Genomic DNA, 25,389 nt, shown 5'->3' with positions numbered 1-25,389 from the left:
TCAAAATTATTTTTTTATAAGCGAATTGAAAAAATGAAACGTCCGCGCTCTCCGCCCGCTCATTTTCGCGTCCTCGATCTGTCAAAAATGTTTCCATTCTTTGGATGGTTTGTGTTGTTTGGATTTAATACAAACAAAAATATTTTACCATGTTAAACGATTCTTGACATCTTTTTCTTTTTTGGTGTTCATATTAAAGTGTTTTATAATGTTTTATTGTTTATAAATATCATGTAAAATCGTGTCCAACCGTGGTGCGTCAGTGTTGTTTTGTTTGCAAGAGTAGTGTAAGAAGTTCCAGATGCTGCCTTCCATGCCTATTCTGTTCACGAGGGACAGTCAGGATGCTTTTGGTAACAAGATTGAACCAAGCACGAGCTTTTGTATTCCAAATTCTGTAACAAAACCAGTTATCAATGCTCAGGTGAGTGTCACAGGACACGATTAGTTTTATGTAACTTTCTTGTTCTTGACGTATTTCTTTTGGTATTTATAACAAATTTTACTTTCCGTGTAATTATCATAAGTTTGTTCATAAAACAACATTATTAAATAGAGCATCGCTACCATTTAATTTTACATGTGAAGATAATTATGTCGCCATTTTTGTGTGTACATTCGAAGTGCTGAAAGAATTTCGATCTGTTTACGTTTCAGCCAGTCGTCCCTAAGGCTGCGCAGGAGGGTTCTAGCACTACAAAGCCACCAGAAAGCAATAAAACTAAGAATGTTAAGAATAAGGAAGATTCTAGAATAAATTATAATGCATTTGAGACAGGTAAGTACTTAGTCTGGCCATAAATACTGTTACACTTAATTATAAAAAAATATTACATTTGAATTTCGAATCTGTCATTTTTATACGATTGTTCATTGTGTTTTCTCATTTTGGCGCCAATACATTGTAAAATATTTTGCGATATTAAAATGGTGTGGGGTGATAAAGAGAACCGAATCGCTGTGATAGCATTACACAAAGTAGGTATGGAGCCAAATGCAATTTTTAAAACTCTCCATACACTTGGTATTAGTAAAATGTTTGTGTACCGGGCTATTAATAGGTACAATGAGACCTCCTCTGTTTGTGACAGAAAAGATCTGGCCGTCCACGTAGTGTTCGTACGAAAAAGGTGGTCAAAGCAGTAAGGGAAAGAATTCGAAGAAATCCTGTCCGAAAGCAAAAGATTTTATCTCGGGAAATGAAGATAGCACCTAGAACCATGTCGCGTATTTTAAAAGATGACTTAGGACTTGCAGCCTATAAGAGACGCACTGGCCATTTCTTAACTGATAATTTAAAGAAGAATAGGGTGGTAAAATCGAAACAACTACTGAAGCGTGTACGCAAAGGGAGGTCACAGAAAATTTTGTTTCACGGATGAGAAAATTTTTACAATTGAGCAACATTTTAACAAACAAAATGACCGTATTTATGCTCAAAGCTCTAAGGAAGCTTCCCAATTAGTCGACAGAGTGCAACGTGGACATTATCCGACTTCAGTGATGGTTTGGTGGGGTGTTAGCTATGAAGGAGTGACTGAGCCATATTTTTGTGAAAAGGTATCAAAACATCGGCACAAGTGTATCAAGATACCATTCTTGAGAAGGTAGTTAAGCCCCTTAACATCACCATGTTCAATAACCAAGTATGGTCCTTCCAGCAAGACTCGGCGCCGGGTCATAAAGCTCGGTCCACGCAGTCTTGGTTGGAATCGAACGTTTCGGACTTCATCAGAGCTGAAGACTGGCCGTCGTCTAGTCCCGATCTTAATCCGCTGGATTATGATTTGTGGTCAGTTTTAGAGAGTACAGCTTGCTCTAAACGCCATGATAATTTGAGTCCCTAAAACAATCTATACGATTGGCAGTGAAGAATTTTCCCATGGAAAGAGTGCGTGCTTCTATTGATAACTGGCCTCATCGTTTAAAGGACTGTATTGCAGCCAATGGAGACCACTTCGAATAAGCTTTTTATATTTTTAATTGTTTTATATTTATGTATTAAACTGACACACTGTAAAAGTAATAAATGTTATTTGCAGTTAACAATTTTCTTTTTTCTTTATTACAATATTTATGGCAAGACTAGGTATAGTCTATAGAATGAATCATTTACATTCATCCTAAATGATTCAAATGAATGCATTCAATCATATTATGTTTGTTCTAACATTCTGGAGGTCTTATCAATTTAAATTCTCATTTGTATGAGTTCAGTTTAGTCTTCATAACCAATAAGTGGGATTGAGTAATCCCTGTGCAAATATTTACATAATAAATTGTCACTATTGTCTTTGAATCCCAAGGTTTAACAAGGTGCATGTATTTAATTTGTACCCATTAGACAAATAACTAATTTCATACCCTCATCATAAGCATTAATTGTATTTTTTTAGTTAATAAATTGTGGATTTAATGAAAAATGTATTTCTCAAAACAATTTTTCTAATTCTTAACCAATAAATGTATGAAACATAAATAATAAAATTTATTATGATAAGCAATCAGATCACCAGCCAAGTAAATAAACAAATTAATGATTTGGCTAATATCTTTTGCAAGTTTATGTAATCTATTAACAGTTGACCTAGATTTCGCTTTCAATATTTTATTCTTAAATTTGTACTCTTCTCTATTTCACTCAATAAAATTTGTTAACTGAACCTCATTTAGATTGTACCACATGATAGATATTTTAAATGATTTCTACTATTTTAACACCTAAATATTTGTTTAAATTGTTTTAGCATTAATTAGATCCTACTACACAAAAGTACAATCAAGATTTTCCTCGAACACATCAGTGCCTACCAATAAATTTGTACAATTTCAAAATATTTTAAAAACATTTGATCCAAGTAAAGAGACTCCAGTAGATTTGTATAAGAAGATGGTGTGTCTGTTTGGTGATGAGCACAAGGATATTGTTGAAGATTTCCTGTTGTTCTTGAAGCCGGGACAAGCAGCTGAGGTTGGCAGGTTTATGGATCGTTTCATGCTGGTCCAAATGACAGGATTTATAGAGTTGTTGCAGGTAAGTTACGTATAAAATAAAACAGCTAGTTAACTCTAAAAACCTTAAAAGGTGTCACAACAATGGGTTATCTAGGTACTGTTTTTCCCAACCCTTGAATAAAAGTTATAAAGTGAAAATCACATTTTTTTTATCTGATACAATAGTTTTAAGTTTACTAAGGAGACAGAAATATGCTGTTATGCTTGATCAGTCATTGTAGATATTTCTCATTTTCAAGAAATGACTGTGATAAAAAAAGAAATACAATTATTTCATAGACATTCATTTCAATGCAATAGACATTCATGTTTATTGCAAATTGTGTTTTTTTTTATTACAGTATAAAAATATGTTGCCATGTTTTTTTATGATCTTTATGGTTACTTGCTCAAAATGTAAACCAAAATATTCATGTTTTTATTTTGCTTTACAGGTTTAGACATAAAGTTATGTTTGAATATTACTCCTTGTTAAAATTGAAATTCAATGTTTAATGTCAAATTTCTGGCATATCTTTCCTTTTTTATTAATTCATTAAATTATTTATCAATTGCCTAAATTACATTGGATATCCTTTATCTAAATACTTTGATTTTTTGTCAATCAAATATAATATTCTAAAGGATTACTTTACCAGTATAATTACTCGGAATGATTTGACTTAACATTGTCTTTTTTTGTGGAAGAGCAGTGCAATATCATGTAATACTTTGTAGAAAGTCTTTGTGGTGTTGCTGCAGCTTATGGACAGTTGTGGCTCACCAACAAGTAGCTATTTCGCTCACCTTGTCATTTAGTTTCAATATAAGACCTGTTTTCCTTACTTCTCCCTGCCCGACCCAAATTTATTCTCCCGGGCCGCAGCTGTTGATAAGCCAGGAGTCGCCTCTATCCTCTTAAAAGGGTTTTAATAGGATAGAGGCGATTCTTGTGCACTCTGTCTCCACACCGAATGCACGCCCATGCACAGAGGGACATTTGTCGCGGCCCTAGGCACACAGTTATGTGTGTGGCTCATGGTTGTCAGTACACATTGAAGCCTATGAGGGACCCGTCAACTTTTCCCTTCTCTTTCCCTTCCGCCCATCCTAAGAGAATTCCTTATTCTTCCCTCACCCTTGCTTTCCAACTATCCCTTCCCACTTTCCTCCAGGGCCCTGCAGTCGTTAAGCCGGGGGAATCTAGTATCCCATTCGCTGTTTTCCCCAGGTGAAGACTGCAGGGTCTGTTATAAAAAAAAAATACTGCAGTGATTCTACAAATCCAAATGGTCGCCCATAAGAACAATACTGAAATCTCCAAAAAAGGGCTTTTATACCAAAATTTCTTGAAGGTATGGAAACACGAGTAACTTTTCAGAACACGTTCGCCCGTAAGCCGACGGTGCTACGTAAGATCGTGCGCGCGATCTCTACGGGCGTGAACAGCGGCAGTTGCGCCGAGATGAAGGCGCGCGTGCTTCCCCATTTGCGCTCCAACGCTCGGCTCACGCAAATGTTCAGATCGCTGTTCCCTGACGAACGACCGCCGGATAGGTAAGCTTGGTACAATAGCAGGATTTCGAAGATATAAGAAATTTATATATTAATTGTAGTTGAGTTAGTTTTAAAGATAGTCTCTTGTTAAAGATTACTGAATTGTTATTTTTAATATTGGCACTGACTCTGTGACGCTAAACACTTATGAAACAGCAATTTATATTTCTAATGGTGTTGTATCGCTATCTCACTCGCGCCCGCGGACTGTAATGGCGATGACGTCATGACTTACAACGTGCATCCATCTGCTACTTAGCATCTGTTTGCCATCCACAAAAATACTCAAAAAGCGTATTATTTGTGTAAACCGATTTTTATTAAAATTGCATAATTTGAATCTTCAAGCAAGAAAGTTTGAGAGACATGTTGTAGCGTTGCCCCGATGCAAATAATATTATGTTGTTGCAGTGTGTATGAAACTGGCACGGACATCTTAAACGAGAGCTTTCTCACCAATGACAAGGGTTACGACGTGTGGGAATTCGAGGAAGAGACAGACAATAAACGCAAGTTAGACGCTAAGGAAGGCCTTGATACTATGGTGAGTTAATGAGAATTGACAAAATTTTGCTTGATAGTAAACGTTATGCAGTAAGTTGCTTCTTTTAAAAAGTGCGCCAAGCTGTTCAAAACGCAGTACACGATTGGTTCATCGTATAACACACATTCAAATATCCCGAAAAGGTAGCTTAGTAGGCACTACAGGAGCTGTAAACAAGATGCCTTTCTACAATTGCTAACGCTAACATTATGTACGACAATGACATAATATCCTAGTGATTGACCATCGATTAGGTATATCATTCTTGTATTTTTTTCTGTTCTATTAACGTTAACGATTATAGAAAGGCAGCTTGCCTATGGCCCCAGTACTTACACACTAATAACTTGTTCCAGTATCTGAACGGTCGGGTGTTCCTGCAGCATGGGCGGCTTCTCCGCTCCGCCCGCGTCACCTTTCCCCTACAGCAAGGAACCATACCGGGTGCACGCCCGCAGACTCGCTCCCGCGCACTCCCACCCCTCGCCTCCGGACTCTGACGACGAACGCACCTCCCCCAAGCGCAGCACTAAAAACCCATCCAAAATACCTCCCAAAAAAACGAGAAAGCAACTCAGATCGCCAACGAAGAACATTAAGGACGTAAATGATAACACGAAGCACAAAGATTGCCCCGTAATGAGCCCGAAAACGAAGAAGGCGCAAGTCAAAAATAAGAAGAAGGAAGAGGTAAAAAGAGAGAGAAAGGAGAAAAATCATAAAGAGCCGCCTAAAGTGAAGCAGAAAGACCAAATTAAAATCGATCAACCGTTAGAGCCTAAGAAAGAAGTGAAAAGCAATTGGACTAGAGATGAAGATAAGACAATGTTACAGGTGCTAAAAGGCGAGGCAGGCTCAGAGCAAGTGTTTTGTAGAATAAGGGAACTGCTGCCGCATCGTTCGGCAACTGAAATCAAAGAGAGGTTCTGTCACGTGATGACTCTCTTACAGCAAATGGCCGTGGGAGAGGTCACTTAGTGCTATCATTTCAATTATGTAATGAAAATCAAAGTATTTATAATTTTTATAAATAAAATTATTTTTGAGTATATTATTTTTTTGTTTTTATATTCCTCAGCGTTTACAAATTTAAATTATAAAGGTCCCAAGAGGTAAATCGTTGATATTGTACAAAATATTAAGGAACAACGAATAACGGCATGCATGAAGCTATTACAGCTTTACAACGAATATGCACGTTAAGAAAATAGTGAGGTATCGTTGTCTGTCAACTACATGATGACATCACTATGCTCTGATGAATACGAGTAAGGCGTGTACTACAACAACAGAATATTACTTAGAGACATGGGATACGCTACATCCTAACGCCCGTATTCATAAACTTTATTTATCTAAGGACGGAGCATTGCTGTGATAACAAGTCTGTTACTCAGCTTTGTATATCTGACAGCCAACTTGATTCAAGTTGTATCTCAATATTAGCGAATTGAATCACAGCGGCCCTATGTCTACGCACTGCGAAGGCAGCCATGAGGTCAGCACTGAGAAACCAACTTATCACAGCAATGCTCCGTCCTTAAATAAATAACATTTATGAATAAGGGGGTAAATTTTTAATTGGGCCGCATGAATGCATGTAGTGTGTGGCCCTTCTCTCTCAAGCTTGGAGATACCACGCCCTTCATCACAAAGAGCATTTTGAGTAACTTATTATCTTAATGCTGAAAATTATAATGTATGTTATTATTTCTCTCATGCTGAAAACCTATCGCAACAAAATATTAGGCAACTTTTTTTAGTATATGTCCGTGGCATCTGGAGCTGCCGCTCCGTTCACCCTACGAACGAGCCGTCCTTTCCTTCTAGACCCGAGCCTAAGGTGACTTAGTCATTTCAGTAAACACTAACATATAAACTCTGATAGTGAAAATACGGCCAAAATGTCGCCAAAAGTTGCGCCATTGTTGAGAGGAGTGATGTGCAATTCTGTTAATTGTAATTTTCGCAGCTCCGCATACCCTACCATTACCACTCTTGGCATTGCTAGGCTAGGGTTTTTATTATACAAGACAAACTTGCACACGAAAAAGAAAAAAACATGTTTTGGCACATATAATGTGGTATGAAAACTGCACGGTAAATAGTTTTACACTGACACACATTGATTTTAATATTGTCAACTTGTTAAATTTAATCTGATTTATTTTCGATCAACGTGAAAGATGTACCTAATTCGATAACATTTATTTTGTATAAATATATTGAACTAAATATGCCCAGATACAGTGAGAATTATTATCTGAGAAAATGTTTCTTGGAGAGAGAACAAGTACCCACACAAAGTGTGATGATCAAGAAGATGTCTCCGCCTTTGGCTAAGGTTTACTTCAAATCGATGACGCCCAAACTTAAAGTTCTTGCAGGTTTAGAACCGCCTATGAAAGGTGGTGGAAATGACTGGTACATACCACCTAAAGTTATTTTAGAAGAAGGCAGGGTTGTTTTAAAACCATTAAAGAAAGAATATTTATCTAAACTAGGATGCGAGGGAATAGGCCATTTTGGAGACAGGCTACTGCAAATCCACAACCAGCGCATGGAAGAAGAAAAAAAAAGAGTGCTGCAGGAAAGCGATATCAAATGGAAAAAGCATATCGAGGCAAGTTGCAGACAACAATGGGAGGATGCATCGAAAGAAGCAGCTAAGAACAATACAGAAGCAATACAACAGGCTTTTCGAGAATTCACTATTTTATATACGACGTCCATAACTAGGGTTGAACAAATTATGTTCGATGCAGCTGTATTACAAATCAAACGAGAGAGAGAGAAGACTTTCCAAGACATGCAAGACAAATTTAAAATGCTGATAAAAAAGCAAGCTACCCGACTTTATGATAAATATGAAGATAAATTAAAGAAACAGAAAGCGAAACTCAAAGCACAATTTATCAAAAATGTTGAAGAATCGCGCACAGCCATGGGAAATAAGGTACACGATTTGAACGTCGAAAAGCATACGGTCGTAGAAAAACTACGAAATTTGTTACAATGTCAGAATTTGGCTTGCCAAGTCTATGTGGCACTGAAGGAAAGAGAGGAATGTCAAAAAGAAATAGACTTGTCGAAATACGAACATCAAAAGAAAATGAAGGCTTTGACAGATGAAATTGCTACGAAAGATTTTGAAATACGACTCGCAAAAGAGAAAGAAAGGAAACGGATAGAATTTATCAATATATGGCAAAGAAAAGTATGTCAAGTTGTGAAGAAATTTCAAATGTTTGTAGGCTTTTGCCTAAAAACGCTACCGGAACATGCTGAATTCTTCATTAACATGGAAAAATTAATGTTGCTACAACTAAATGATGTAGTTTCCAATCCAGAGGCGGAAAGTATTTTTGAACCTGAGCAACCGGTGATACACACGCCTATTCCCAGACCGCATCCGTTCTTTCTTTTCTGTGACAAAGGTGTCAAGACGCAGGTTGATGATCACCTCTGTCCTAAGCATTGCACATCGAGCGCATCTCAGCTGCCGGTCATCGTTGTCAACAAGAGGTGTATTTACGCTGCATGTGATAATTTCGATCAGTTCTCAGATAAAGTAAGAGCGTACATTGACGGCCATCGTGGTGATGACAAAGACTTCGAAGATACCCACTGCTATGAGCACGACGTTCCAGTGAAATACACGACTTCGTTACAACGGCTTGAACTCCAGATGCAAAGTTCCCTGTTACAAATTTTGCAAGACGAATTACCCAATGTGAGGCAACTGCCTGTTGAGTGTTGTTTGTGCAGAATACCACACTGTTTTTGCAGTCCGACTCGTGCGTCTGAAATGTCTACCGAGAAGAATAAGGAACCGGAAGTGCCTCCATTACCATCCGTGTCGTCGGGATACAAAATTGAGTCACGAAGTGGGGAATTGGCTCATGAAAGACAACCGAAATGGGAAAGTTACTTTGAATACGTCCACCCAACAAAGTGCAAGTGCGGCAAAACTGCCAAAAAGCATCTGCGAGAAAATTTACCGCCATACATGTGGCAAATGTCAAAATACGATGAGCCTCAACTCCCGAATTATGAAATGTGTTCGCTGCATACCCTCAGAAAGTTGGTGAAGAAGGCTCAAGGCAAACGCACTCCGCCGCCTGAACCCGCAAAAGTCGAGTCCACGACGAAAGATATGGGCACCCAGTATTCCGACCAGGAGTTTGATTTACTGTGCACGTGCTTCTCGGATGAAGAAGTTGAAAAATTATACCGCGAATTGATGGCGGGTACGAAACCTTTTGACCCGAAATCTACAGGCAATCAATGCGAAATTGTAGATGGATCTGTGTCTCCGTCGTATTTCACGCAACGAACGGACTCGTTCGTAACAGCCCGTGCTTATTCGCTGCGGAATTTGATTGACAATTCGCCGCAATTGGAAGAGATTTTCGTGAAACCGGATTGCAAATTCAATTAAAACTATATTTTTTCCGTATTCCACAACACTTTTATGAAAAACATAGAATAAAGGGAAAACTTGATTCTTTTTTTTTATACCTGAATAGCTAATACCTTTCTATATACATATTATTCTTTTAAGACATATTTAGCAAAAACACTCTACGCCTGGTGATCATAGGCGTAGCTAGGGGAAAACAAAGATCAGCGATGACCGCCCTAGAAAAAGCCTTGCCCTTTCAGGTGTATCGCATGGTGCAGGCCTTTCGTTGAATTGTGCGACGTTTTTGTTCCTCGTCAGCTGCCGCCCCTAGCTGCTACGCTAATACTGATGGTTTATGCCCAAATATTATCACCAAGAAGCGGAAAGCTTATTCACATCTTTCCCAGTTTTTAGCATTATGTCTTTTACTCGACGTATACTGGTTAACATCGAGTCAAGTCACCCTTTCACCAACAGGAAGTGGGAAACGTATAACATCTTTCCCAGTTTTAAGACATGTAAATTTACTGAATTCTACGTATATTGGCTATTCACTAAACAAGTCACCGTTACTGAATATGCACCCTAAATGACATCTCTAATCGTATCACCACATGTGTGCGGATGACGTCCTTGTTATTGTTTTCAACTTAAAAACACCTAACCATCAGAGATAGGTGTTTAGTTATCGCAACAATTGCACAATACGTTAGTTCTGTATTGGTGGCGTTGGTCTCGGGTTCGAGTCACAGATCAAAGCAGCGATGTTGGTTGGATATTAATTTTCTGCTCAGTACCTATCAGTTCGGATTCGAGAATTAATGGCTCATAGGGCTATAGGAAAGTTGAGACAAAAAATACACAGCGAAAAATCAGTGTGTACAAACATTTTATTCAGGATAGGTTAGGCCTACCCACCATGTTTTATTAATAATGAATATTAGAACTTATAACTTGTTTTCATGAATTCATTGGCTTGATATTTGTTTCTGGTAGGTAACTAAAAATCTGCATGAAATAAAACAAATCATTAGTCTGTAAAAATCTTTTATTATAAAATCACTGCAATGTGGTGTGCGCCGGCGCATAGCCGGACTGGTTTACGCACAGGATCCATTAGATGTAGTAAAGTGTAACAAGTACTTTATGCCTTATGATCTTATAATTGCCCACCGGGACCAATACAATACACACATTCAATTAAAACTAACATAAGCGAACGGAAAATAAACGAATGTTATAAGAATGATTCAATTACAAATAAATACATTTACATTAGCTGGCTAGGTTCAGTGAATTTTATGAGACCGCGACGCGTAGTCAGACTGGCGCGCCGATTTTGTATTTTTTAAAAAATCTCGACACTATTAATTCGCTCGGCCGCCGTACTACAGGCGGCGCGTGGCCTGGAGTCTCAGCGCTGGAACGTGTGGAGTGTTTAGCTGTAGAGGTCGTCGTCGCCGCCCTCCTCCTGGAAGGTGGGCTGGTCGCCGCCCGACGTGCCCGTGCCGCCGGCGCCGCCCGCGCTCGTCGGGAACCTGCGGGGACGGGGAACACCGAACATTATTACATCAGAAATCCTCAAGGGTAGTGCAATGTCGAGATATAAAATGCAAAACGAACATGGCCACTTTCAGTTTTAACTGCTCCCTGAAAAAAATATTTTGTTAGTTACACGGTATTTGCCAATGCTTGTTAAGCGGTATTGTACTATCGCCGAAGAAATACAATTCTTCTGAAACTATGAGTGTTTATTAGCAGTACAGATTACAGGATCCATCAGTTTCCTTTGCCACAAAAACTGGCACACCAATCCAATTGGTACTCAATAAATGTTGCTATGTTCACACTATAAATGGGCTACAGTTGTTTGTAACCGACCTGAAGTTGGTGCCGAATCCGCGGCTCTGTTGCAGCGTCTGCGCGAACATCTCGTACTTGCGGATGTCGTTGTCGGACACGGAGCGGCGCGCGAACTTCATCGCCTCCCTCGAAGTGAGCGCGGCTGATCTCTGGCACTGGGTCTTCTTCGTCCATCTGAAAACACAACCACATAGTTTTCGACTAAGACTAACGTAGGCGGTGGTGCCAAATGTAAACTAAACTTTATGAATTTAATATTTTGGAAGTTTACATGTGTCTTAAATAATTGCTACATTATAATCACTATAGAAAAGAACCGAGTATACTTGAAATGTTTATGCATGCCTAATTGATAGCGAAATGGTGACCTAAGTATGTCATAATTTGTGAAATACTGAATGTATTTCTGGTGGTAGGTAAACTACTGTAGCCTATCGCAATTAACAATTTTCGTTTTGAATAATCTAGAAAAAATATTTATAATAGTAATAAAGTATACTAACGTCCATGACGGCGGCAGCGGGCTGGTTCTGGCGCGTGCGCTCGCGTGTGATCTCCGCCTCGATGGCTTGTCGGATGGCGAGCTTGCACGCGCGCTGGCAGATCTCAGTCAAGTCGGCACCGCTGAACCCTTGTGTCACCTGCCACAGAGTTTTTATAGAAGTCACTTGAACAGTAGTCGTTGTTAATAAGCAACAAGCCACTATTTGACGGCTATAAAGATACGTCTTGTTGGCCGAGATTGTATATGGATTAAACTAACACCAGAATAGAGAATCTGAGTAACTTTTCGAGACTTTCCCGCCCTCACACCCACCACTACAACTCCTGTAAGCCAGGATCAGTAGTGGCACGCATTTTATGACACCGAGCAGTGAAGCTCGGCGAGTCTCAGGGAAAACTAATATGTCATTATCCCGCAACGAAATTAATCAAATAAAAAGATAGGGAGGAGTTGGAAATATTAAATGTCCACTTCCCTCCATAGCAATCTGAGTAACTGTCAGTATATTTTATACCATACTAATTCCTAAGGAAAGTAAACACCACACTCGTGCGTATCTGTACCTTAGCGATGTAAGAGAGATCCACGTCCTTGGCGATGGGCGATTTGCGCAGGTTAGCGCGCAGGATGGCCTCACGAGACTTCTCGTCTGGCAGCGGGATGTAAATCAGCTGGTCGAGACGGCCCGGCCGCAGGATAGCCGGGTCGATGATATCGGGACGATTCGTCGCACCTGCGCATATGCATCAGTTAAATACATTCCTATAGCGGACATTTCCATCCTGACTAATAATTCGATATGTAAGAATAGTGGTTATAATAAACAAAATAGTATCTGATGAGGTCACGTAATAAAAAAGATAATACAAAAATATTAAACCATTTCAGAGAATAGTAAGGTATTTATAAAGAGAATTGTTACATCAGGGATTCTAAAATAATAATTTAAAAACTTGCAGAAGGGTGGGATAAATGAAAAAAAATAACACAATCAATTACGAAATTACACCACTTCCACGGATCTATATAACATAAAGTACTATTATTTACCAATAATGAAGACATTCTTCTTGGCACCCATGCCGTCCATCTCAGTGAGTATCTGGTTGATGACGCGGTCAGCCGCTCCGCCGGCGTCAGACACCGACCCGCCGCGCGACTTCGCGATCGAGTCCAGCTCGTCGAAGAACAACACGCACGGGGAGGCTGAGCGAGCCTGTGGTACACAAACACATATTAGATTTTAACAAAATCCAAAAGGAAATGATCAGACAAATATGCTCGTAAGGAGATAAAACTTAGATTACTTTATTTTAAAAAGATTTGAATGGCCTAGCTTATCACAAATTTATATTAAAAAGCAATTGACAGTTTGCAGTGGTATAACTATTTTTTTTATGTTTCATTTTTTTTAACCTAGCGCATATTTTAGTTGTCAGCCTTTGGAATTGCAATTAGTCCAGTTGTTTTTTATTCTTTTATATGTAATTTTGTCAATTCTGTTAGTAATGCTTAATAAATAAAATAAAAAAAAAAACAAGATTAACACATTTTTAAATTATTTCTTACACATCAATACAGTGCTATCCATGTGAATAGATAAATAATATCTCACCTTGTCAAAGATGTCTCGCACGTTGGCTTCAGATTCACCAAACCACATGGTGAGCAGCTCTGGGCCTTTCACTGAGATGAAGTTCGCCTGGCATTCGTTGGCGATAGCTTTAGCCAGCAATGTTTTACCTGTAAACGGCAAGTATTGTTGTGTTTTCCAATTCGAATGATCATACGAGGTTGTATCGCGTGACATCATTATTGTATGCAAAAGGGTCGATGAAAATGGTTTCACATTTGCACCTCACTCTACACATTCAAGGATGAAGGCTAAGCCTATATCTACGATAGGTAAGTGCATAATGCTTGCTATATTGATTGTTTTGATCAGATATCTGTAATTGGGATGTTCTCAATTATAACTGATGTATTCAATACTATACTCAGATAGTGTAAGTGGTGTAAAATGTACTGACCGCATCCAGGAGGTCCGTAGAACAGCACACCGCGCGAGGGCTGCATGCCGAACTTGAGGAACTTGTCGGGATGCTCCACGGGGTACTGCACCAGCTCCTGCAGCTCGCGCTTGACGCTCTGCAGGCCGCCGATGTCGCCCCACGTCACGTTGGGCACCTCCACTACTGTCTCGCGCAGGGCCGACGGCGACGACTTGGTCATCGCGTACTGAACAAAAACGTTCATATTTACACATGGTACCAACAACCTAAATCTATTGATATTCGAAGATCATGACAAGTATGTATAAACTAAATAAACTAAAATCGACTATGCATAGTAATGCATAGTCGATTTTAGTTTCTTTTTATTTTATTGTCATAAAGGTAATTTCATTGTTTGAATTATTATGATTAATATAAAAAAATATTTCATTCGAATTTAATATAAGAGAAAATTTTAATTTTACACTGTCTAATCTTTTAATATTGGAGAACATAAATATAAAAATCCCACAGTTTATACAATGCCAGGGAACAAAAGCAATAGAAATGTACAACAAACATAGAAAGTTTTTATAATTGAACTTAGTTGTGAAGTAATTTCAACTTGGTGTTGCCCACAGCTCCGCCTGCGCAAAAGAGTTATTTCGCGCTAAAAGTACTTTTCAAAAATAAAAGTGACCCATGTCCATTCAATTTACTGCGTACCAAATCTCATCAAAATCGGTTCAGTAGTTTATCCGTGAAAGCGTAACAGACAAGACAGTGTTACATTCGCATTTATTCTATCATCAATATTACTATTGATAAAAATTACCAAGATGATATGCACTAAATCGCTAAATATCAAAAAATATTATTCTACTTCAGAGGTTTGTACTTTGTGTTGTGAACTAGTAGACTTTCTAGGCAAATATGTGTCTTTGTTCATCTACTAATGCTTGCTTTAACGGTGATAGAAAACATCACGAAAAAACCTACATATCTTAGAATTTTCTATAAAAATTTCAAAGGTATGTGAAGAAGTATGCCTATACTCAGATACCAAGCTGGACTAAGGCCTAAACCCTCTCAGTATTAGAGAATCATGGTTAGCAGTGGGCAGTATTAAATACATGGTCAGTATTTTATATTACCTAACATTATAATACATTTTTTTTAAACTCACACGACAAAATGATAGTAAGTGTAGTAGGGTTCAGGTAGTGTCGACTGACTAGATGATTATCCCTCGTATACGACACAACTATGCCGGCCTGTGTAAAACCGGCCTGATCCCAGAACGCTACCACATTTACGTGGGCCACAATATAAGATGGTTGTTATCTGGGCGCGGATATAAATATCCTACCGCTGGCCGCATTCAAGGATATCATAATCGGCATATATTCATCCAACATTATTGTCATGTATGGCCGCTACTCACCCGGAAGTTGTCCATGGAGACTGCGAGAGAGTTGAGCACCTCGGCGTCGATCTGGTCGTCCTCGAGGTCGATGAGGTCCATCTTCTCGCGGATCTGTTGCAGCGCCGCCTCAGAGCAGAGCGAAGCCAAGTCGGCGCCCACGTGACCGTGAGACTCCGCCGCAATCTGACACACGAAGAAATGTGGTTATTACAATATTTTAAAGTACTTTTAAGGGTATTTTACATTTTGATGTCATAATAATTTAAAATATTTTCATTTCTATCCATCAACTTATTTGAGAATTGCTGCATGCAAGAGTAGGAATAAACATTAAGGGAAATATAGAAACATTGATTTGATTAGTTGGTACAACATTGAGTAGTTTATTCTTGAGATCCAATCAAAGAATATGATTAATAAGATTGAAAACAGCTGTAAGACATCCAACAACAAATCAATCAACCCCGTGGAGCCTCTTACCATCACCATTGTTTAGTGTCTCAAATGATCTCTGACCTGTTCAAGATCGACGTCATCGCCGAGCTTCATGTTCTTGGTGTGAATGCGCAGGATCTCGAGGCGGCCAGTGGCGTCCGGTATACCGATGTCGATCTCACGGTCGAACCGACCGAAACGACGCAGCGCCGGGTCGATAGAGTTAGGACGGTTAGTGGCCGCCATTACGATCACGTGAGAAGATTTCTTCATTCCTGTGTGCGAGATATTTATTCGTATACAGATACATATATGTGGTATGTATGGTTATAAAATTACTTACTATTTTCATTCCTTAGATCCACGTGATTTGGTTTTCAATAGAACTCAATTGGTATATAATGGCAGCAAAGATAATAAACTAATATTTAAATCTTGTCGATTTCTGTAGTTACCTGGTAGAAAAAATCGCAGACATGCTTTTGTAACATATTAGTGCCATCATTTTATAAGTATCTCTGCATCATTCTCTCTGAAAATCCTAAATTCTTCCTAGAGCAGACTTCATCTAGTTACTAGTACATACCGTCCATAAGAGTTAGCAGCTGCGACACAATACGTCTCTCCACCTCTCCGTGTGTCTTCTCTCTCTTGGGCGCGATAGCGTCCAGCTCGTCGATGAAGATGATCGCTGGCGAGTTCTTGTCCGCCTCCTCGAACGCCTTGCGCAGGTTCGACTCTGACTCGCCAGCCAGCTTAGACATGATCTCCGGACCGTTGATCAGGAAGAAGAATGCGCCTGGTGGGAAAAGGTGAAGATTTGAGAAGATGTTATTTAGATTTGTATTGTTTATAATTTCCTTTTGTGAAGTCTAGCTTTATGCTAAAACATGGGAATATATTAGTATAATTTTTGATAATTGCAAATTGTAATTTCTATAATGTATATCTAAACATTAATATAAACACATTCTAGGCATTACATTATGTTTGTAACCTCATGTATACAACACACAAATTACGCAACGTTAAAAGAATTATAACAGACTTAAATTTTGATTTCATATAAAAAACGTTGGAAATTGGAATTGTAGCAATAAGCTCACCCTCTATCACATCATAGGACGGGATATATCCGAAAGTACCTATATTGCAACAATGTCAACCCCTTCGCGGATAAAGAAGCAACGTGTTTTTTTTCTGTTTTTATAAAACTAAAAATTTTATAGTGTGGGGCCACTATATTACCTGTCTCATTAGCAACAGCACGAGCGATGAGCGTCTTGCCGGTACCGGGCGGTCCGTACATGAGTATACCGCGCGGCGGCTTCACGCCGATAGCTTTGAACAGCGACGGGTGCCTCAGCGGCAGCTCCACCATCTCCTTGATCTGAGCGAGCTGCTTGCGGCACCCGCCGATGTCGTCGTAACCGACCGCGTTCAGAGCTTCCTCTTCCTCCTGTTCAAACGAAAATACGTGTGTAGTTCACTGTTCAATGGAAGTAAGATTTTTCTGGACAGTATCAGCCTGGGGCTGGAATTTGTGTCTGATATGGTGATATGCTGCTTATCCCATACCGCGTCATGGGACACGGCTGAAATGTGGGTGCCCTAGTTGCAGGTTGCACCGATGCATCCCCACAGGAATATATATAACCTGGAGCTAAATGCCCTAGAGAACCTTGACGTCAAAGAAACGTCCAGTGGTAAAAATTAAATGAAATCTTTTCTGCAACATGCCTGAAAAAGCGTGTTGCTCCGAACACGCGTAGAATGGCGGTGAGAGAAGGTTCGAGAAGTATTCGTTTGTGTAGCAAGTCAATGCGCCAAGTAGGTCAGTCGGCCAAAATATAACCTAACTAATGTAATACACATCAGTTCACTCAAGCAGACTTGCCTTTTTAATAACTGACGTGGGATGTAAACAATCGCCCACGAGACTTGCCGTGTTTATTATAAACATCGTGAATGTTTCGACTAATTGTGTACCTTACATAATATGGATAAAGAAATAATGACACAAATGAATGCCATGCCAGCTACCTTTGGACTGTAAAACGTCCCAAATACAAAAATTACAGACAATTAGATATTTCTAGAAATAACTTCACCAAAAATCTTAAAACTCGAAATGTATTAGTTTAACGTGTCTGAAAATAAATAACAAAAATTAATTATAATTTTTTTTGTTTCTCATAGCTGATGACTAGAAAAAAAGCTATTAAAAGAAAGCTATATTGCTACTTACTTTTCTCAAATCTACAGAATCTTCTAGACTACTTAAAAAAAAAACAATTTAACTCGTTTCTCCTGATGTCTAATTAAATACAATAAAAATATCTTCCCTAATGAAGGAGTCATGTAAATTTCATTAATTCTATTACATAACATATTTTTCCTATAAGTTCAAACCCCATACCTCGCGTTTGATGGGGTCACCCTCGCAGTGTATGACGGTGTCGGGCGCCACGATGCAGTAGGGCGAAGGGTCCGTCTCGACCACCTTAAACTCCACGGCGCGCATGCCGCCGCGCACCATGAAGGTGTCGTCGCGATGAATCGGCCGGTACGCCTCCATGAAGTACGGCTTCAGGTACACTTCGAACAGGTTTCTGAACAAACAATTGTGAGGTTAATATGAAAGCTAGGCTCAATTTATATTAATTCTACATTATGTAAAGTATTATAAGTCAAGAATGAAAATAACATAACAAAGAATATGAGGCAACCGCCATAGGCATTGCTTTAGTCTTTGAATGCTGCTTACTATCAGGTGGACCACTTGCTCATTTGCCTACTATGGCAATAAAAAATATAATATAAAAAAGGGACTAACTTAACTAACCGCAACTATGATACTAGTCACATCATTTAAAACTTTATCGTTAAACGTAAAAAATCAAAATACGATAAATAAAACATACATTTTTCAAAATCATAATAAAATGGTTCTTTCACCTTCTGGGAATATAGCAAGCGTAAGCGTTCTATCAAACTTAAAAGGATGTTGTATGTGCTACGACGGATGTCGATTATAACAAAGGGGATCCCCCGCCAATTGTGTACAGTGGATCTATAACGCGGCTACTCATAAGGGGCTAGGTGCTATGGCGAATGATGCATAGAAAGTTTTAAATTATAACTATATAATAGAGAAATATATCATATTTACATATTATTGGAAAACTAGCAATGAATTGAGAGCTATATTCACAATGGCTCTATTGTTTCTCTTATTAGAAACAGTGTGGTGCCGATTAGAGCTACTACCCAAGGACTTGCTCTTCCTAAAGGCAAAAACAAAAAAAAATACCTTCCTAGCAAAAAGACCTACAGCCTAAAGCACAGCATTAGGTAAGTGCGCCACTGATTAAAAATTTTTGTACACGTAAATATATCTGCTGCCATTATCGTTTACGACGTTTCTACATAATTTTTTAATGGAGAAAAAAATTTAGACTAGTCTTTTTTTTTTACTAAAAACGAGTACCTATTAAACGCAATTTAAAAAAAAATTAGGTAAGTTTTTCCCTAATGACAGCAGATATGTACTTAAAACTTACTGATCAGAATTCAATACAGAAAATTGCCGCATACAAACAATAAAACGATACACCAAACATATAACCACAGCCCGCACTTGTAAAATCGCGGCGGGATGCAATTCAACCAGAGTTACTCGGCACTTGTTTTAAATGATTAATTGGAACTGCAATTGGCTTACACTCAGATCGCGCGGTACATAAATATACAAGTACCCAAAACAAGTAAATATTGTCGTCACTTTCATTGTTATTGTATGATTATATGACTAACAGTATTATAATGTCTACCCTGATAGCATTTGTACAAACCATAATGGTTTCTTGGTGTTATCAAATAACAATGTATTGTAATTTTCTTGGGCATGTTAAATAAATGAAAAAGAAAGGTAATGGTTTAGAACAGCCTATGGTTATTTTACTTCTGGATATGTCATTTTTAATATAACCTTTTTTGTGTTTTCTATTAGCGTTAACGATAGCAGAAAGGCATCTTAGTTATGGCGCCCTGTATTTGGTATTACTGTTCGATTGTACAAATGTATGGAAATAAGGTGTATCACAGTCTACTTTCATGTATAAGCTAATCTTAAAATAAATTTAAAGCATTTGATACCCAATAGTCTATTGTATTTTTTTTTTCTAAATCTTTTTAATCTCATGAAACTTGTTTCATTATAGACTACATTACAGAGTATACAAAATTTTTACGGCGAAAATTGGGTACCCTGGTTTTAGCTCTGCCTACTTCTTCGAGGGTAAAGCCTCGAAGAAAGCTGTCGTCTGATTATATTTTTACTTAATATTAAACTCACCCGGTAAGACCCTCAACAGAATCATCAATGGGCAATATGTGAACGCGTTTTCCGTATTTGACCGAAGGGCACGGAGCTATGGACACCACATCGGACAGCCGCACTCTCAAGTTGTTGCGGACCACGCGGTTCATGCGGATCTTCTCATCGGGACAGTTGTCGTCTGAAAGCACGATGCACACGGTCTCCTTGCGCCGCTTGCCCTTCAGCAGCACTGTGTCTCCACGGAATAGCTGCAACTGCTCCATTTTTGCCTGTTATTGGAGTAGTATCAATGATAAGTTCATGGACGTTTCCTAAGTCTTTGTTGTAATTATAGAAGATGTAATGACTAGAAGTGCTTGTTTTGATTATTATATTGTCTTTAGTTTTTAAAGCGTAAGGATATCTCATACAACAAAAAAAATTTTGTGACATATTAAGCTCTTAATTTTTTTAACCATCTTTTTGCTATTATGGATATCATAAATTTATAAATGGGTGGGGAACAAATTGCATTCATTATATACTTTTATAAAAATAAAATAGAATAAATTCACAGTAATAGTTGCACAGTAATAGTTCCATGTCTGATGCAGATAAACATTTATTGTAAAATAAAAACTAACCAAATCATAGAATGTAAAACAAATTAAAATAACTTAAATAAAAGAAAATTATTTTCCAACTCAATTTACCTATATTGATATTAAAGAGAGTTAAAGTTTGAATGTAATGAGCACTCTCTGGAAAGTAGATTAAATTTTGTAAACAATTTCACTACTACAAAGCTAAATAATCACTAAGTGTTGTAGGTTTCTTTTTATCAGGTGGAAGGGGTAATATGATTATTGTTCATTGTTAGTAGTAGTTTTAATATTTTCATAAATGCAACATCAGCCAAGATATAGACTAGAGAAATATTAGTCATAATATGACCTTACGAAATTTGGAACTTGTTTTTGAAGTCATATGTGTGGTTTTACCAAAATGACTCAACCTATAACACAGGTCTACAAAAAAAAATAATTGTTTGGTGTTGCTTATTCTATGTAATAATTTGGTTAATTAGCTCGCCAGATGTGTGAATTGGTCAAAATGTTGAAGCTACGTTCAAATTTGTATCGATCGATAATATTCTAAAAAATGTATTTTAACAGACTTAATGTCATTCAAATAAAGTATTTTTTTTGTTTAATTATAATATCGACATGTCGTCACCGAGAAGGTGTTGTGTAAATAATCCATATACATTTTGTTACATTTGTGGTGAATATGTAGTGAAAAAGTTTAGAAAACCTATAACAGACTCAGTGAAGAATACATATGTTGATTACTTTAGTAAAGAGATGAAGGCTATGGACAAACCGTGGGTTCCAAACATTGTGTGCAAGTTATGTAGTGAGCATTTAAGACAGTGGGCAAATGGTAAATGTAATCATTTAAAGTATAGTGCTCCGATGATTTGGGCAGAACCAAAAAATCACATTGATGACTGTTATTTGTGTGCTGTAGAATTACATGGTATAAACAAAAAAAAAATGACATATCCTGATTTACCGTTTTCCAAAAGACCTCGATTGTGTTCAGATGATGTACCATCTCCTATGAGTCAAGATCTTTTAGATCTATTAGATTCGCAGACACAGAAATGGTGGAAGTTTTTTCTGATGAATGTGACAGTGATTTTGAAGTATCAACTGCGCCTTCACTTTTTTCTCAAGATGCTTTAAGTGATTTGATTAGAGACCTTGACCTTTCGAAAGAGCGATCTGAGCTCCTAGCATCTAGACTCAAAGATAGAAATTTGTTATCTCAAAGTACGAAAATAACATTTTATCGTGATCGAGAAAAAGAATTTCTTCCGTTTTTTAGTTCAGAAAATGATATAGTTTATTGTAATAACATTGGTGGTCTTCTAATGAAACTGGGGCTCTCAAGGTACAAAGTTGAAGAATGGAGATTGTTTATAGACAGCTGTAAGCGAAGTTTAAAATGTGTTTTGCTAGATATTGGTAATAAACACGCAGCCGTCCCTATTGCTCATTCAACAAAATTTTAAGTAGAGTGTCAAAAATAGATCTTGTTTTGGAATGTCCTAAAGACATCCATCAGAGAAAATCTATGAAGAGAAGCTTCTAACCTGTTAAATAATGTGTAATTAAATGGAATTAAACGTATCAAATTAAATGTTCTATTGTTTTTTTTAATAAATTAATTAAATACTTTTTAAATTACTTACCGATGTGAACACTCGAAAACTACACGTAGCATTAAAAAAATAACTATCAGGTTTTCGTCAGGGTACCGAATGTACTTGGAATCAGTTTTACTTTTAGCGGCACCAAAATCATTGTAGACCTGTGTAATCATTCACGTCGTTTAAAGAGCACACAACTATATTCTTAAATGAAACAGGTCTCCTAGCAACTAATTTGGTTTTAAAATAAAAGTGATTAGAACTAACAAAAACATGTTTATATGAATTTATTATAATAATTATTACCATATAAGTCATAAAGATGTTTAAATATGATAAAATTAAAATTGTTGTCTTAGTGTCATTCACCTTTAGGGGATTTCCCTTGGCATAAGTAAGAAAAATTAGTACATTACAACCTAATATGTACCACTTTACTTATATACTTTAAACAATGCCCTGATTACAATAAATAGCTGTTTTGTCATTTTCAATCTTATATCAATAGGTTTAAGAATAAAAGAAACAAAACCCTAACTTCTATGTTTGCAATAGAGGACACTTTTTACTTGGCTTACTTAGAATTAAAGATGGCCGACTGTCATATCACACACATATAAATTAGTTCATATCACCATTGACATCAAAAAAGTGTGTCACAGAGCGCATTTAAAAAATATGTATTATTATTGCCACTGCTATAATTTTACATAACATACATAACATCACGCATTTATCCCCGAAGGGGTATGCAGAGGCGCAACTAGGGCACCCACTTTTCGCCAAGTATGTTCCGTCCCATGATGTGATAGGGGGCGAGCCTATCGCCATATCAGGCACAAATTCCAGACTCCGGGCTGATACTGAGCAGAAAAACCCAAATATCACTTTGCCCGACCCGGGATTCGAACCCAGGACCTCAGAGCGCTATTGTACCGGACATGCAATACAACTACGCCACCGAGGCAGTCCTATAGTATAATTTTCATTTACATTAATAATATAGATTGACATTATAGGCTGATATTTTGTTGTGTAATATTCGGAAACTAATTTCTTGTAATAACAATGTAAGCTTTAAAATTAAAAACCAAGAACTGCCATCCTTCCTTCAAAGCAGGTTTTTTCTCTATTTGGCTTGACTACAATAGCCAATTTACATATTGTAAACAATTACATATTGAGTAACAGTGTGGATGTTTAATCACAATTCACAATAGGCATAGAATTCACAATACTACAAGCACATTCAATTTTAAATACATTTAAAATCAATGACTATTAACCACAGTAAGGGAAGACCAACTTTTTTAACGTCAACAAAGTGTTAAAAAATTTACTATTCACAAAACATAATGAGGTGATACATTGTAAGGAATAGTGCAATACTGCATAAACAGCACTGGTAAATACAATATTATCATAATATGCTGACTGTCTCAGTGGCAGAGTTGTATTGTAGTATGACTACCTAAGGTCAGGCAAACCATAATAAAACATTCAATTTCTGGGGTTAATCTCCAGGTCAGGCAAAGTGATATTAGGTTTTCCTACTGAACATCAGCCCTGAGTCTGGAATTGTTATGCCCGGTAAATGACAATAGACTCGCACTTATTATATGGACCACAAAATGGATGTGTAATGCGACTGCTTACCCTTCAAAAAAGAAAAAGGTGTGATGTTGCATACATAATGTATTATACTGATTATATATCGCTCAAAAATAAATAGGATAAATAATTTCTGAAAACAAATAAAGACTCCTGGTGATCATAAAAGGGTTGAGCAGCTCTCATTTGTGTCTATCAATTTATTTTATGTCAGAAAGTAACATAAACAAACCTATTTAACATTTCAACTTTTTGTACAATGATTATGCTATATTGAATCAATCCATAGACACTAGTCTAGGATCAACAACATAGATATGGCAATTATAAAGAATTATCGTTGTACAAAACATATTTCACAACATTTTCAACAGATTCTAACTCAATTAAATATATAATGTTATCATAGGAATATTAATTAAGAAATCTGTCAATCTTCCTACAGGCCTAAATTATAACCTTCAAAAACATATCCATAGTACTGTTATGTGAAAAATTTCCATGGGCAATTTCCATAATCACATTCCAACATGAACTAACCTCTTTATGTTTCAGCGAAAATGTTTATACAAAATAATCAAAACGTTCGAGTCATGGTAGTAACAAAGGACCAACCTGTGATAACGCGACGACAGAGTTATCGTCGCTGACGGCCTCCTCCACGATGAGGCGGTTCGGCCTATCCTTGCGGCGCAGGATCGCGGTCGACAAATCATCAGGGCTACGAAAAAACATTCAAATTCATCCATCACCGCCCAAGTAACATTGGCGTCATTCACTACCAAAGAAACTTCCGAACACAATTTGCAGAGTCATTATAAAACGAATATGTTCAAATATCACATTCGATGTTGCATTTCAATGGAGTTATAACTGAATTCGAGATATTCTAAATCGTTAATTTGTTAGGATCTCGACATGATGACAAGCCAAATTTGATGATGCGCTGCGATCTTACACACCGATTACACACATAATAACTTAATTATAACAATTAAATTTAAGTACTGCATTATCTAAAACACTCACCTCTTATTGTCTGCCATTTTGATCAACAATTAAACTTATAATTCGTAAATTTTATAATTTTTAATAACGCCGAATGATATTCCACTTTACCACTTCAATCCTTGCGTGACGTTGCCGTATTTCATTTGTTCATCGATGATCTCGGTGTTGCCATCTAATGATTTTTGTCTATGAAAAATGGGTACGTTTTCTTTTACTGCATTTTAAACTTATTGAGGCTTAGATAAAGTATTAGGTAGATATGGCAAGAGTGTACATCCGAAAGGGATAGATAGAATGTACATCCTACACAATGTACTTTGTTGGGTTACCAACTACCATAATTTTTACCCAATTCTTGCTAATTCAGTTGCGACTTTTGACGAGTCTAATTTTAAAGCTACATTAATTTTAATAACAAATCATAAATAGTTTATAAAAGCGTTTTGCATATTTTTTAGTCGTGGTAGTAGAGAATGAAGTTTCACAGTATGTCATTATAATTTATAAG

General features: G+C 37.4%; 2 protein-coding genes and 1 non-coding gene across 3 annotated transcripts; 2 read left to right on the top strand and 1 right to left on the bottom strand.

Annotated features, from left to right (window-relative positions):
* Positions 1–45: 45 nt before the first annotated feature.
* Positions 46–6,146, top strand: LOC115446523. The gene is made up of 6 exons (XR_005112440.1): positions 46–424; positions 658–778; positions 2,748–3,034; positions 4,376–4,551; positions 4,963–5,095; positions 5,452–6,146. It is a non-coding gene; the product is annotated as an uncharacterized LOC115446523 (transcript).
* A 1,043-nt stretch (positions 6,147–7,189) lies between these two features.
* Positions 7,190–9,600, top strand: LOC115446534. Its single transcript, XM_030173221.2, has one exon. It carries the CDS (start codon positions 7,332–7,334, stop codon positions 9,534–9,536), a length of 2,205 nt encoding a protein of 734 aa, XP_030029081.2. The 5' UTR covers positions 7,190–7,331; the 3' UTR covers positions 9,537–9,600.
* A 930-nt stretch (positions 9,601–10,530) lies between these two features.
* LOC115446501 (transitional endoplasmic reticulum ATPase TER94) lies at positions 10,531–25,163 on the bottom strand. The gene is given in 16 exon segments (XM_030173168.2): positions 10,531–11,038; positions 11,382–11,488; positions 11,490–11,537; positions 11,867–12,004; positions 12,432–12,601; positions 12,919–13,084; positions 13,484–13,611; positions 13,899–14,106; positions 15,307–15,471; positions 15,805–15,998; positions 16,310–16,522; positions 16,972–17,182; positions 18,143–18,335; positions 20,081–20,334; positions 24,486–24,591; positions 24,900–25,163. Coding segments are annotated over 16 exon segments (2,418 nt in total). The 5' UTR covers positions 24,917–25,163; the 3' UTR covers positions 10,531–10,938.
* Between the last annotated feature and the right edge of the window lie 226 nt (positions 25,164–25,389).

Source organism: Manduca sexta, chromosome 16, assembly GCF_014839805.1.
Source record: "Manduca sexta isolate Smith_Timp_Sample1 chromosome 16, JHU_Msex_v1.0, whole genome shotgun sequence".
NCBI classification, from domain to species: domain Eukaryota; kingdom Metazoa; phylum Arthropoda; class Insecta; order Lepidoptera; family Sphingidae; genus Manduca; species Manduca sexta.
This window is presented reverse-complemented; position numbering and strand designations above follow the sequence as displayed.

What these genes read in the sequence shown, in the direction of transcription:
- LOC115446534 (XM_030173221.2), top strand. Translation starts at nt 7,332, where the DNA reads ATGCCCAGATACAGTGAGAATTATTATCTGAGAAAATGTTTCTTGGAG.